Source organism: Podarcis cretensis (genome assembly GCF_951804945.1).
Source record: "Podarcis cretensis genome assembly, chromosome: 8".
In the NCBI taxonomy this organism is placed as follows: domain Eukaryota; kingdom Metazoa; phylum Chordata; class Lepidosauria; order Squamata; family Lacertidae; genus Podarcis; species Podarcis cretensis.
In genome coordinates, this window is record NC_137177.1 from 21,407,950 (window position 1) to 21,423,344 (window position 15,395).

Genomic DNA, 15,395 nt, shown 5'->3' on the forward strand with positions numbered 1-15,395 from the left:
TGTTTCATGCAATGACCCAGTTTATGGTTGCTCCTTTCCATCCTGGATACGAGTCCTGCTTGTGAGCCTTTCCAATGGCGTTCTGCTTGGTCCCTGTGAGAACAGATTGCTGGATCAGATGGGCCTTTGGTCTGGTCCAGCAGGGCTCTACTTCTGGAAAATGAAGGAGCTTCACATGGCCTTTCCAGAATATTCAGAACCTTGCCCCCAAACTCACAGCATGCCCAACATAGTAAGCTTCTGTATAGAAAGAAATATAGAGCAAAGCCAGCTGAGTACACCAAACACACCTCAGAAGGAAACAAGAACACAGGAACATGTTGTTGTTTAGTTGTGTCCGACTCTTTGTGCTCTTTGTGACCCCATGGACCAGAGCACGCCAGGCACTCCTGTCTTCCACTTCCTCCCGCAGTTTGGCCAAACTCATGTTCGTAGCTTCGAGAACACTGTCCAACCATCTCATCCTCTGTCGCCCCCTTCTCCTTGTGCCCTCAATCTTTCCCAACTTCAGGGTCTTTTCCAGGGATTCTTCTCTTCTCATGAGGTGGCAAAGTATTGGAGCCTCAGCTTCACGATCTGTCCTTCCAGGGAGCACTCAGGGCTGATTTCCTTAAGAATGGATAGGTTTGATCTTCTTGCAGTCCATGGGACTCTCAAGAGTCTCCTCCAGCACCATAATTCAAAAGCATCAATTCTTCGGTGATCAGCCTTCTTTATGGTCCAGCTCTCACTTCCATACATCACTACTGGGAAAACCATAGCTTTAACTATACAGACCTTTATCAGCAAGGTGATGTCTCTGCTTTTTAAGATGCTGTCTAGGTTTGTCATTGCTTTTCTTCCAAGAAGCAGGCATCTTTTAATTTCGTGACTGCTGTCACCATCTGCAGTGATCAAGGAGTCCAAGAAAGTAAAATCTCTCACTGACTCCATTTCTTCCCCTTCTATTTGCCAGGAGGCGATGGAACCAGGAGGTGATGGAACTTTATATGTGCTTCTATCATAGAATCATCAGGGTCATCTCGTCCAACTCCCTGCAATGCAGGAATCTAAAGCATACATGACAGATGGCCATCCAACCTCTGCTTAAAACCCCCCAATTAAATGTAGTCCACCAGCTTCAGTTATACTACTACTACTACTACTACTAATAATAATAATAATAATAATAATAATTTATTATTTATACCCTGCCCATCTGGCTGGGTTTCCCCAGCCACTCTGGGCAGATTCCAACAGAATATTAAAATACAATAGTCTATTAAACATTAAAAGCTTCCCTAAACAGGGCTGCCTTCAGATGTCTTCTAAAAGTCTGGCAGTTGTTGTTCTCTTTGACATCTGGTGGGAGGGCGTTCCACAGGGCGGGTGCCACTACCGAGAAGGCCCTCTGCCTGGTTCCCTGTAACTTGGCTTCTCACAGGGAGGGAACTGCCAGAAGGACCTCGGCACGGGACCTCAGTGTCCGGTTCCACAGTCAAACCGCTCTTACCATAAGAAACTTATTCTTGATGTTTATTTGGAGTCTCCTTTCTTGTAACTTGGAGCCATTGGTTTGGGTCCTAGTCTTTGGAGCAGGAGAAAACAAGTTTGCTCCATCCTCCATGTGAAAACCCTTTAGATATTTGATGATGGCTATCTTATTTCCTCTCAGTCCCCTCTTTTCCAGCCTAAACACACCTAACTCCCTCAACTCTTCCTCATAAGGCTTGCTTTCCAAACCCTTGATCTTCTTGGTCACCCTCCTCCGCATACGTTCCAGCTTGCCAATATCCGGCATAAATTGTGGTGCCCAGAAATAGACACAGTACTCTAGGTGTGGTTTGACCAAGGTAGATTAGATTGGTACTAAGGCTTTCCTTGATCATGACACTATACTTTTGCTGATGCAGACTAGAATAGCAGGACCCTTTTTGCTGCTGCGTCACACTGTTGACTTGTGTTAAGCTTGTGCTCTACTAAGGCCTCTAGATCCTGTACACATGTACCATGTACTACTGACAATGTTCATGTTGTATGCATCCGTTCCGTAAATGGACTTTAAAATTTCTGTCTTCCACGAAGCGTTTTATTGACCTTCTGTGTGAGTTGATATGTTAGTTGCTCTTTTGGGGGTGAGACTGGCCCTACAATTCTATAGACCCTGGGAGGACATCCCAGGGGCCATGGGAAGCATTTTATCTCCTTTTAACGAAAGCTCTGATCTTGCAGAGGGAGATCAAATCTTGGATGAGCCACAGGAAGTTTGTATCTATTTTAATGATAGCATCCCACAAACTGATGGATCTGTGCAGTGCTACCTGTGCAGAAATCTCATGAAGACACACCACAGCTCCTGAGAAGATGTGTCTCTTTGGCTCCACCTTGGGCATCCATGAGGTAGGCATGGACATATTGAGGAATGACCTATGCTTGTAGACTTCATCACGCATAGGTTTTTCATGCAAACCCAGAGGAATCAGTATCAGAAAGCCAATGCATGTAGAGATCTTCATCCATTAGCTTTCCCCTGCAGATGTCCAGACATAATACACAGATATTGGGGGTGGGAGTTGGGGAGCCATGTGGCCTCAAGGTCAGGGTTAGAGGTGCAGCCCCAAAGTCCCACCATGAAATTCACAGGTGAAGGAGGCTTATGTCTTGAAGGTTACTGATGTTTGAATTATGGCTATTGATTATCCTAAAATCATTATTTAAGGCAGAGGAAGCCCATGTGGTGGCTTCCAAATGTTGCTGGACTCCAACTCCCATCATCCCAGACCCATCAATCATTTATTATGAAGTCACATACCCACTAAGCACCCCAGACCACTGGCCATGCTGGCTGGCACTGATGGGAACTGGAGTTCAACAACAGGGTTATAATTTGGAGATCACCCTGTTGGTTTTCTCTGCTTTCAAGATTTGGGAATGGTGTGTTTTAAAACTGAATTTGTTTATTGTTTTATGGAGGCTGGCTATACACTGCTTTGAGGGTCAGAGAGGACATGGACAGTAGTCTAGAAAATAGATGTTGTGAATAAATGTGTAAAATGAATGAATGAACACATAAATAACAGCACCAACATAATATACTGCTTGAGGGCAACCACCTCACCTTGTCTCATGGGAGGGCCGGCTCTGCTTCAGGTAGTGTGGGGCAAGCCCATCTTTGGCTGATGCTACAGGGCAAGTGATTCAGACAACTTGCTCAAGGGAGAACAGGTGTCTGGTGGTGAGCAGATTTCTGAGGGCATCTTCTTCTTCTTCCTCCTCCTCTAACAATCACCTGTTATATCATCGGGAAGTCTGCATTAATCTGAACAATGGATTTGGTCCTAGTCACCCGGCTATGAAAGAGCAAGGCGGGGGTGTTAACAAACACTTCCTGAAAAGCCAAAGCCCGGTAAATCCAGGGCAGGACTAGCTGAAATAAAAGCCAAGAAGGGCTTGAGAGACAGTGTCTTGGATTCCGGCAGCCTTTGGGGGTAAGACATCTCTATGCTTCTATGGCTTTCTGTTTTCAAGGGCTGAAAACCACCTTAGGTGTATTATTTTCTGGGCAGCGCATTTTCTCTGGGACATGTATTCAGGTTCTCCTCTGGAGGCAGTGGGAGTTAGCTGACAGGAGATCTCCGTCTTGATAGCCAACACCCTGATTTATTTGTTTCCTTATCTGAAATATCTGCAACTTGGTGAATCTGAACAGATCTGGGCAGGCTGTACAAATTCCTCTGGATGCAGCCTGCAGTCAAGGAGCGTCTCCCCAGCATAACCTCTCAGCGAGGAGCTGCCTGCTGTTGACTCAAATTGATACGTCTTTCTGCTTTCTTGTTGGAGTCTGCAAACCATAGATATATCTCTAGGCTGTCTACTCAACAGCTTTCTGTGTAGGATTTGAAAAGGTTTGTTATGTTGCATGATAAGAATGGTACAGACTGAGTCACTCCGAAATGATTTATTTTGTTTCTTTGTTCTGCTTGTTGCCCCGCAAGAACTATTGATTGATTAGATCTCAATCCTGGCATCTTTATTTGCTCGCTTTCTAGAGGACATCTGCATGATGCAGTAATCAGAACATCCTCCTCTCATGTTTTCTCTGTTCAGTTTCTTTTCTTTTTAAACCCAGACCACGGAAAATCTGACAGCAGCAGAATTTGCTCAGGCGGAGATGATATACCCTCCAAGTGTCCCAGTTTTCCAGGGACAGTCCAAGAATTACAAAAGCCACCCCGGGTTCTGATTTGATCCTTGCTGTTGTTGTTTAGTTGTTTAGTCGTGTCCGACTCTTCGTGACCCCATGAACCAGAGCACGCCAGGCACTCTTGTCTTCCACTGGATTTGATCCTGGAATGTCCCTAATTCCTCTGACAATGTTGCTGCCACCAACCTTGGGGGAGGAGGGTGAGCTGATACTTGCCCTGAGTGGTGGCTGAGAGGGAGCATCCTGTTGCCTCTCCATGGCCGCTGCTGGTGACTTCCTCCCTTGAGCAGCTCGTAGTGCAGGGGTCAGCAATCTGTGGCCCATGGGGCACAAGCGGCCCATGGGGGTCGTTTAAATGGCCCACAAGCTGCCCCTGAACTGAGCTGCCCGTTTGACGAGTCCCCGCGTGCTAGCGCTAAACCGGTACAGTGCAGAGCAGGGACTCGCTTCCATGGTGCCGGGATTCGTGCCTGTGCAGACGCAGATGCCAGAAATCATGTCTGCACATACGTGATCCAGCCCACGGAGTGATCGCTGTGGGAGTGAACCGGCCCAGGTGAGGTAAACCTTGCCAACCCCTGTTGTAGTGGGTGAGGAGGAGGAGAGGCTGTGGCGACCAAGAACCAGCCCTGCGTGATGCACTGGTTCCGAGTGGCAAATATATGGGGTTCCATTTAGATTACACTAAACTCACGTTTTATTTTAAAACACCTGCCTTGGTTGGCCAGTTTGTTTTCAGGCCCAATTTTAGTTGCTCACGTTAGTGCTTAATGCCCTAAGTAAACCAGGGCAGACAGAGCCCTCTGGGTTGCACCACTGCTCTCAGAAGCTTGTGAGGTGGGGTTGTCCAGGAGGTAGCCTTCTCTGTGGCAGCCACTTTGTTGTGGAATTCCCTCCCCACAGAGGTGCGTCTGGATTCTTCACTCTGCTGCTTTCAGTAAATGCTAAAGGTGCACCTCTTTCCTCTAACTTTGGACACCTGAGATGTAAATTTTTATGACCCACCCTATTTTTTGTGATTGCGCTTTTCAGAATTATAAGTTTTAAAAACTGTTTTCATGTTGCAATTCAAATTGTTGTAACCCATGCTGGGACCTTGGGGTGAAGGGCCAGTAATTAACAACAACAACAACAACAACAACACCTCATTCTGTGTAAAGGGGCAGAATGGCTCTCAGTTATTTTGATTCCCATCTCACATTTGTGGAGTTGTGGTGAAAAGAATAGGAGCAGGGTTTTTTGGAGGCTCTCTGCTATCTTCAACCGCCCTCCTTTCTCCCATTGCTTTCTTTGTGTCTCTGGAACTCCTAGAACAATGGAATGATTGCATTATTATCTCCTCTCTTACAGGACAGCTTATTCCTGGAAAGAATTGCATCCCACCCCCAACCACCATGTCGTCTCATTTACTGGAATTGCTGGCTGCCATTTTGTTCCTGGTGTCTCCTGGTAAGATCTGTAGGGCAGGCAAAATAAGTGTGTGAAGCTGTTGTATTTTTAGGTGTGGTAAATATGTTTGAGAGTGTACAGCACAGGATGTATCTAGTGGTTGAAAAACACATGGATTGATAAAAACAGGTATTTGAAAACATTCAGAAGATGATTAAAATCAATGGTACCTAAAAAGAAACAAAACACGTGTAACTTCTACATGTCTGGATAAACTTGCCTAAAGAAAAATGTTTTAATCAGGCACTGGGAGGAGCACAGTGAAGGTGCCTGCCGGATATCAACAGGCAGGGAGTTCCAAAGATCCATTTCCTACAAGTGCAGAATGCGTATTATATGTCACAACAGCACTTGTAATAGTGCAAGTTCTGCAGATCAAAGTGACCAAGAAGGCATGTATGAGATCAAACAATCCTACAAGTAAACAGGTCCCCAGCTGTTAAGTGCTTTATATACTAATAGTAACATACCCTCCAAAATTTCTCCAACGAAAATAGAGGCATCCTAAGGAAAAGTGGGACATTCTGGGATCAAATCAGAAACTGGGATGGCTTCTCTAAATTGGGGACGTCCGTGGAAAATAGGTACACTTTGAGGACTGTAGCAACATATTTAGCTTCGTTTATGTGGCAAGATGGTAATGATTTGTGGTTTTATGTTCTTCCAGCTGCCACAGCAGATGAAAACCGGATAATTGGCGGGGGTCCTTGTCCGATCAATTCCCAGCCCTGGCAGGCCGCACTTTTTTCAGGCTTCAGACTGCACTGTGGAGGGACCCTGATCACCAACAGATGGGTGCTCACTGCTGCCCATTGTAAAATGGGAGTGTAAGTGTACATGGGCAGGGAGAGGGCTGGGCATTTGCGTGTGCATGCGCACACATATGAATATCAATATTTGTGCATTTGTGGACATGAGAGGCACCGTATTATTACACTCACCGTACATTTAAAGCACTATGCTACCTCTTCAAACAGTCGTGCCCCCCCCCCAATAATTATGGGAGCTGTGGTTTGCTGAAGGCACTGAGAGTTGTTAAAAGGTAAAGGTAAAGGGACCCCTGACCATTAGGTCCAGTCATGACCGACTCTGGGGTTGTGGCGCTCATCTCGCTTTATTGGCCGAGGGGGCCAGCGTACAGCTTCCGGGTCATGTGGCCAGCATGACTAAGCTGCTTCTGGCGAACCAGAGCAGCGCCCGGAAACGCTGTTTACCTTCCCGCCAGAGCAGTACCTATTTATCTACTTGCACTTTGATGTGCTTTTGAACTGCTAGGTTGGCAGGAGCAGGGACCGAACAACGGGAGCTAACCCGTTGAAGGGATTTGAACCGCTGACCTTCTGATTGGCAAGTCCTAGGCTCTGTGGTTTAACCCACAGCGCCACCCGCGTCGCACCTGAGAGTTGTTAGGAGAGCACTAAATTCCCCTCACGGAACTTCATTTTCCAGAGTAGTCTTAATAACCAATCCCTTTCCCCAGGGAACTCATCACATCTAATCTCAGGGGCATTGTTACAGTGGGGCCTCACCCTGCTTTTTTTTTTTTAATGGAAAAAAAAATCAAACATTGTTTTACTTTGATTATAGGAAGGCTGGGCACTGTACTGTAGCATTTCCAGCCACCCACAGTCTTCATATTCCAGAGGCATCGATAGAGACAAATTAGGGTATGCAAATGTGTTGAAATCTTGTGACACCAAGCCTTTAAGTACCTAGCAAGGCCCCTGCAAATCATATGCAAGCATGCATTGACCAAGCTGAAGGCCACGCATTATGAAACTTCAGCATGGAAGGCATTCCCACACCGCATTAATGTAAATCTCACGTACAGTCATCGTGAGTGATCTCACTCGGCAATGGAGTCTTGCTTCTGTTCTCAATCCTGCATAAGTGGCGTCCAGCATCTGCATCCAAAAAAAAACTAATAATAATTTGCATTTGCGTAGTGCTTTTGAATGTTCAATGAACTTCGCCTGCACTGTCTCACTGTAATTCATACAAAGCATGGATGGGGAATTCTGTGGCTATCCAGAATCTGTTCAACTCCAACTCCTATCAGCTTCAGGTAGGATGGCCAATGCTCAGGACTGAAGGGAGTTGGAGTCTAGCAGTATCTGGAGGGTCACAGCTTCCCCATCCGTCCTGTGAAAAAAGTGGATATACTTGACCATCTCTGTCAACCGTCCTGAAACCTCTGGATATAGGGCAGTATATAAATCTAAATCACCACCACCACCATCTCTTTTTTCACTGCCGGGTAGAGTTGCCAACTTTTCTAAAGGTGCTGCTCCTATTCTTTTAGCAACAGTCTGGCATGCATGTTGGAAAACGTTGCATCTGCTGGACTTCTGCGATGCTGTTAAAAGTGCAGGATCAAGTCCAGTAAGAAAAACAAAGCAAAGCACTGTTGGCAGCACTCCTACCAGCCTAACTTGCCATTTATATTTATTTGCTCCTAGTCCTTTTCCTGTCCGTCTCGGGGAACATCACCTCAAACAACTGGACTGGTCTGAGCAGCTGAAACTAGCCTCAAAAGTCATTGTGCATCCGGGCTACAACTCTCGGACCAAGAACAACGATATCATGCTTGTCAAGTTGCTGACCCCGGTTTGCTTAAACAAAAAAGTCAATGTCATTGATTTGCCCACCAGCTGCCCTGTGCCCGGGACCCAATGCCTTGTTTCAGGTTGGGGTACCACGACAAGCCCCCAAGGTATGTTGCCTTTTAAAGTGCATCCTTTCAACCTAACATTTATTTCTTATTTTATTTCATGACATTTTATTCCCGCCCTTCCTCCCAAAGGAGCACAGGATGGCAAATTACGAAACAGTTAAAAACAAAGTAATGATACCCATTTTACAAACAATCTTCCCCACTAAATACTTCCAACCAGTGGCGTAGTGTGGGTTGCCAGCGTCCAGAGCCACGCAGAGGGAGGGTTGCAGGGAGGGAAACTAACAGAGTAAGCATGCACATTCAACTGCCTAATGGCGTCCGCATCACCCAGGTGATTGCAGCTGCAGAGATAAGAAAAGAAGAGTCTTTGGTAAAATGTGTATATTTGTGAAAGTTGCCTACAAAGTTGTGTACATTGGCAGAAATTTGTGCTAAAATGTTGATGAGTTTTCATGAGGACTTTTAAAAAAAGATCGAAAGCCTTTGTGGAAATGTGGAGAACTGAATTTAAGATTGAAAAAAATGAGAAACTGAGAGAAACCGAAATTAATAGATTGGTACTTCCCCACTTGTACCACAAAGGCTGCAATCCTTTACTCATTTCATTTGTTAGTGCCTATCCCTATCCCTATCCCTATCCCTATCCCTATCCCTATCCCTATCCCTATCCCTTTCCCTTTCCCTTTCCCTATCCCAAGCCCACCATTTCTCTTGTGGTCTTCCTCTTCTGAAGGCATAAATAAGAACAGGACAGACATCACTGGGTGAATGAGATGGCTGTGATGACGGTCTGCATGCTTGAGGAATTTGTGGATTCTGATACGAATTAATCTGAACTGCCATCTCCAGTAAAACCTGCAGAATGGAATGCAGATTTCATACTTCTCTGACTTTGTGCTGCAGTTTCATCTTTTTTTTTTTTTAAAAAAAGGCGTGTATGTATGTTAGGATAAAGTGCATTTAGAAATGCATACTTTGAGAAAAAAGGTGTTCAGAAATGCATAAGATGTCAGGTCCTGCATCTCCTTCCAGTCATTGGACCAAATGACCCCAAGTCCTAGTATAATAATAATAATAATAATAATAATAATAATAATAATAATTTATTATTTATACCCTGCCCACTCTGGGCAGCTTCCAAAAAAAAATTAAACTACTGTAAAACATCAAACATTAAAAGCTTCCCTAAATAGGGCTGACTTCAGATGTCTTCTAAAAGTTTGGTAGTTGTTCTCTTTGGCATCTGGTGGGAGGGCGTTCCACAGGGAGGGCGCCACTACTGAGAAGGCCCTCTGCCTAGTTCCCTGTAACTTAGCTTTTTGCAGTGAGGGAACCGCCAGAAGGCCTTCGGTGCTGGACCTCAGTGTCCGGGTGGAACGATGGGGCTGGAGACGCTCCTATGAGAATGAGCAGGGGATACTGCTCTGTCCCCACCCATTCTGTAATGTTTGACGCTCTCTCCAAACACTGTGTTATTGTTGTTTTACAGCAAGCTTTCCCAGTGTTTTGCATTGTGCAAACGTCACCATTGTTGGTCAAGACGTCTGTCGGTCCATTTACCCTAATTATATCAATGAGAACATGGTTTGCGCTGGCACTAATGAAGGAGGCACAGATGCTTGCCAGGTGAGTTGAATTGATTCCCACTAAGCCTGAGAATATTCTTGAGGACTAGGTGAATGCCAGTGGATAAAAGTGTTTTCTGGAATCTTGTAGATTAGCACTCTTTAACCTTTTAAGACAATCCACCTTTAGCCTAATCAAGCATTTGAAGACCCAGTTCTTCAGGTTTTTAGATCTTATTGTGATAGCTCTGCTGTTGTGATCTGTCTCACAATAAGATCCAGTGTTGGGTCACATCCTACCAGTTGAAGACCTGTACCAGTCAGGAAGCTAGACAAGAACTTTATTGTTCCTCTTGAAGAAGAACAGAACAGCAGATAGAACTAAATCCAGTGCCACCTAGTGACGAAGCTATATAATTACGCTTCCCATACAGCAGGAAACCAACTCTACAAGCCAAATGAGGCAGAGATGCAGTGAAACAAGAAATGAAACCACAGAGCAAATTGAATCAAGTGATAAAATTAACCACCAAAAGCAGTAAAAGAAGAAACGGAACCATACGACAAACTGAATTAACCACCAGAATTAGCCACTGAAAGATAATTGCTTGGCGCTTCTGCGATTTCTCTCATTTATCTGGGCTTTTATCAGTGTCATGTTGGTGCTTAATTAAACTTGTGGTGTGATTTGGGTTTCCTGTTTCACTATAGCTCTGTTTGGTAGGGTTGAGCCATGAAGCTGGCCTCCCAAAAGTGACATCATTCCTCCTCAATGAGCATTAGGACTAGTGAGGGGCTTGCCTTAGTGAGAAGGGGCATAGCCTAGACGGGTGTGTGTGTATGTCCTAGTGAGAGTCCCAAGGGCCAGACAGAGAGTCACATTCAGCCTATGGGATGGAAATTCCTCACACCCAGTGCAGTCTTCAAAACATCTTCTGTTCTAGATTCACCCTTGATGTTTCTAACAAGCTACCTGAGACGAAAGGCAGAATGGTGCCCTCACCAATTCACATACAGAAACTGAACAAAGTGGCAGCTGAATCTTACTTCAATACTGCTGATAGGGTTGTAGGTAAGACTAGTCCTACTCTGAGTAGACCCATTGAAATGAACAAACATGTCTAAGTTAGATCCATTCATTTTGGTCAGACATAGGCAAACTCGGCCCTCCAGATGTTTTGGGACTACAGCTTCCATCATCCCTGGCTAACAGGACCAGTGGTCAGGGATGGTGGGAATTGTAGTCTCAAAACATCTAAAGGGCCGAGTTTGCCTATGCCTGATTTTGATTGATCTACTCAGAGTAAAACTTAGTTATATACAACCCATAGTCCTCCACTACCCATGAGGATGGCAAGCCATATAGTACATGGAGCTTCTTCGTCTGCTACACCTCAATACCGCCCTCCAGCATTTGCCACCTGAGGTGGCTGTCCCAACAATAAACACACACCACTAATTAGTTATAAGAAACTTTGAAGATCTGCCACAGGCTTTGTGCAAATCATTCTCCCTGAGCTTTATTTACCTCACAGGTAAACCGTCAGTGAAGGATCTGGAGAAGTGATTGTGCTTTGTTTTTTTTTCTTCTGCAGGGTGATTCAGGCGGCCCCCTTGTCTGCAACGGGAAGCTGCAAGGGCTTGTATCCTGGGGCCCCCAGATTTGTGCACAACCTAGGAGGCCTGGCGTCTATGTGAATGTATGCAGATATGTGGACTGGATCCGAGAAACTATCCGCAATAACTGATGATCCTGTGGCAGTTGGAGCAAAGGAAGCTGCCTTATACCAAATTGGAGCACTGCTTCATCAAGTTCAGTACTGTTTACACTGACCAGAAGCAGCTCTCCATTGTTTTAAGGTAGAGGCCAATCCCACCCTTTCCTGGAGATCCCAGAGACTGAACCCACCACCAAGTGCTCTACCACTAAGCTACGGCTGCTCCTCCAGCCCTGAACAAACTCTGAAGTGAGGGGGGAACATGCTTGATGTTTTGTTGTGGACTTCACTAGACTCCCCTAAGTTGGTTTGCGGTGTTTGTAACACTTCTGTGGCACTGTGTAAAAATGTACAATAATAAAACCTGGTCTTGACCACCAAATCTTCTGCTGCCCTCTGAAACCACCTCAAACTGATGAATGCTTTTTGCTAAAGGGCCAAATTAGACACACCACCTTTTGTGCAATTAACAACAAATGCCTTTTGAAAGGTAAATTGCAGGTGTGGGGCCCCTAGTCTGAACGGGACCCTAGCATGCAGGTTGGGGGTAGGGATGGATGAGAAATTTGATTCCTGGCACATTTAAAAGCAAACTTATCTAATCTGCACTTTCCAAAACAAGATCTGAACTGAAATACAGCTATCTTTCAAAATCCAAAACTTTACATTGCAATTTCTCCAGTCACATGTTGTGTACAAAAACACATATACTAGTGTAAAGTGTGTGTATGTGTAAATGCATATATTAGTGAAAATAACACAAAGAAATGCACCGTGTAAGGGGAAATTGTTTGAAAAAATGTGAATTCTAGTAGGGTTGCCATATTTCAATCCAGACACTTTTTTTTTTTTTTTTTGCCAAAGCTGTTGAACTATTTTTGCAAAATCTCGGGGGGGGGGGATTGAAGTTTTAAACCTATTTTTTAAGGGAAAATTGCCAAAAAAATCAACACCTCTGACTGGAAATTCCACCCAGATGCTATTTTCGATGTGCAGATCCCAGTTATGTCTGGGAAGTTCCGGACGTATGACAGTCCTAATTCAAGTCAAAACTGTCTGGGAAATTGTGTTTCTTAGGAGAATTTCACACTAAAACGCTGATGAATTTTCATGCGTTTTTAAAATAAATCACAAATTGCTGCAGAAATGTGGAAAACTGAATTCAAGATGGGAAATATAAGAAATGCAGACACACATAACTGGCAGATTCATTCATACCAGGTTTGAACCTTTACCCCCACCAGCAATCTACTTTAAAAAACCCATTCACACAATTGCTAGGCTTTGGGTCTAGTTTGACTCTAACTCTCTCACAATAGCAGCTCTCAGTGATGTGACTCTTATTGCCTGAAATCCAGAGCATCTCATTTTTAACAACAGGAAGACTTTTGATCAAGCTATGCAAAAACTCCCACCTTTTTTGTTAGGGCATCCAAAATTCTCTATTTGAGATCCCCAGCTCCTTTACAGAACTACAGTTCCCAGAACCTCTTGGTGGGAAAAAATGGCAGCTGGTCAATAGCTAGATTTATCTGTTTCTTACATGTGCACATATACACAAACTCACAAGCCCTATTCATGAGTTCATAATAGGAATTACCTCAGGAAAGGAGAACCATTTTGGGCCTGAGGGCTGTGTTCTCTTCTGGGCAACATTCTAAGGACCACATTATTGTGGTGAGCGGCGCCAGAAACAAAAGCAAGTAGAGTAATGAATGTAAATGTTGCCTTTGTAGAGTAGTCTAGTTTCTACACGCTCAAAAACCACTCTCTATCAGCCATCCAGACAAGCAAGAGGCATTAACAGAGTTCAAGGACATATTCCAGTCAGGCAAGAACACTCAGGGTGGGAAGCAGAGCCAGTGGCCTGAGGAGAAAGGGCCTGAAGGGTGGCCTGAGGGCCAGATAAAGAGGCTCAAGGGCATAGCTGTCAACTTTCAGATTTGAAAATAAGGGATCAGCAGCCTTGAAAATAAGAGATCAGCAGCCTCACCTGTTCTGGGGAGCCTCAAAAATAAGGGATCAGCAGCCTCACCTGTCCCGGGGACAGTCTACGGGATATCTAACAATCCGGGATAGCAGTGGGAAGCAGCAGGAAACGGCAATGGAATAAGGGAATTTCCCGCAAAAAAGGGGAAGGTTGACAGCTATGTTCAAGGGGTGGATGTGGCCCCCAGGTCTGAGGTGTCCCACCCCTAACTTAAATAAGCAGACAAGAAAGGGGGAGCATGCACAATCACCCCCTGTCCTCAGCACTCTCCACATTTTCAAGGGCAACCGTGTGCAGCCGGGGAAGTCTATACTTATGGAGGCTCCTGTGTGTTTTGGAACCTTATTATTATTATTATTATTATTATTATTATTATTATTATTATTTACTTGTATCCCACCCATCTGACTGGATTGCCCCCGCCACTCTGGGCAGCTTCCAACAGAATATAAAAAACACAGGATACACCAGACATTAAAAGCTTCCCGATACAGGCTGCCTTCAGATGTCTATGGAAAGCCATATAAATGGTTTTCTGCTTGACATGTGATGGGAGGGCATTCCACAGGGTGGGCGCCACTACCAAGAAGGCCCTCTGCCTGGTTCTCTGAAACATCACTTCCCGCAGTGAGGAAACCGCCAGAAGGCCCTTGGAGCTGGACCTCAATGTCTGAGCTGAATGATGGGAGTGGAGACACTCCTTCAGGTATACAGGGCCGAGGCCATTTAGGGCTTTAAAGATCAACACCAACACTTTTGTGCTCAGAACCGTTTCCTCCCTGGCCCTGTGGGCCCTGGAATCTTGCACCGCTCAGAGGTTGGGGAGGAGTGCAACAATATCTTGTCATTGTGCTTATTCTACAGCACAGTAAATCATAAAACATGCATTAATGATCCCCTGAAACAATGCCCCGGGTTGGAACACCCTGAATGACAACCTGGAAGTGTGAGATCACCCATAGCCGTGGGTGACCAACCACTCCTCTCCTCACAAGAAGGAGAAGGGAGTGACTGGGACAATTGTTCCATGCATAAAGAAACTGTCACACAGTGTCCCAACACCAAGGAATTTGAACTTTAGCACCCAAACCATGAGTTTACACAAGCTCCAGGGAGAATCCAAAGTGGATGAGTCCCACAATTATTTATCACATTAAGATCAGCCTTCGCAGACCTGGTGTGCTCCAGTTCCCATTAGCCCCAAGTAGCACGCCTACAAAAGATGAGCTTGGAAATGTGTGGCTGCTGGTCCTGAGGCAGTATTGTTTTATTTATAACAATGCATGCAGAGAACAATGCAAGCAGAGACTCCTCCGGCAGGCAGCAAACACTCCTAGGTGGAATCTAGGTAAAGGTAAAGGGACCCCTGTTTACCTTCCCGCCGGAGCGGTACCTATTTATCTACTTGCACTTTGATGTGCTTTTGAACTGCTAGGTTGGCAGGAGCAGGGACCGAGCAACAGGAGCTCACCCTGTCACGGGGATTCGAACCGCCGACCTTCTGATCGGCAAGTCCTAGGCTCTGTGGTTAAACCCTAGGTGGAATCTACACATATATAAAAAAACGCTGTGAAAATGCTTTATAAAAAAAAGTTTTGAAAAATATATTGAATTTGCCATAGCTCTCTTTCACCATCTAGTGTCACATTTGTATACTGCACCTTACAACACGCTTAAAACATTTTATTTGCAGCAGTATAGTTGAGCGAAAGGAAAGTCCAATGCTGTAAAGAAAAATATTGCATAGGAACCTGGAATGTAAGAACCATGAACATGGGTAAGTTGGAGGTGGTCAAAAATGAGATGGCAAGAA

At 45.0% G+C, this 15,395-nt stretch overlaps 1 protein-coding gene across 2 annotated transcripts; it reads left to right on the forward strand.

Moving 5' to 3' along the window:
* Window positions 1–3,260: 3,260 nt before the first annotated feature.
* Window positions 3,261–11,974, forward strand: LOC307221646 (trypsin-like). Of its 2 annotated transcripts, none has more exons than XM_079986368.1 (6): window positions 3,261–3,467; window positions 5,534–5,632; window positions 6,300–6,459; window positions 8,092–8,345; window positions 9,799–9,935; window positions 11,470–11,974. In XM_079986368.1, the coding sequence occupies exons 2-6, from the start codon at window positions 5,578–5,580 to the stop codon at window positions 11,620–11,622; spliced, it is 759 nt and encodes a 252-aa protein (XP_079842494.1). In that variant the 5' UTR covers window positions 3,261–3,467; window positions 5,534–5,577; the 3' UTR covers window positions 11,623–11,974. The 2 variants fall into 2 exon arrangements, with proteins under 2 accessions (XP_079842494.1, XP_079842495.1); XM_079986369.1 differs by lacking the exon at window positions 3,261–3,467 and adding an exon at window positions 3,600–3,884.
* Window positions 11,975–15,395: the final 3,421 nt, after the last annotated feature.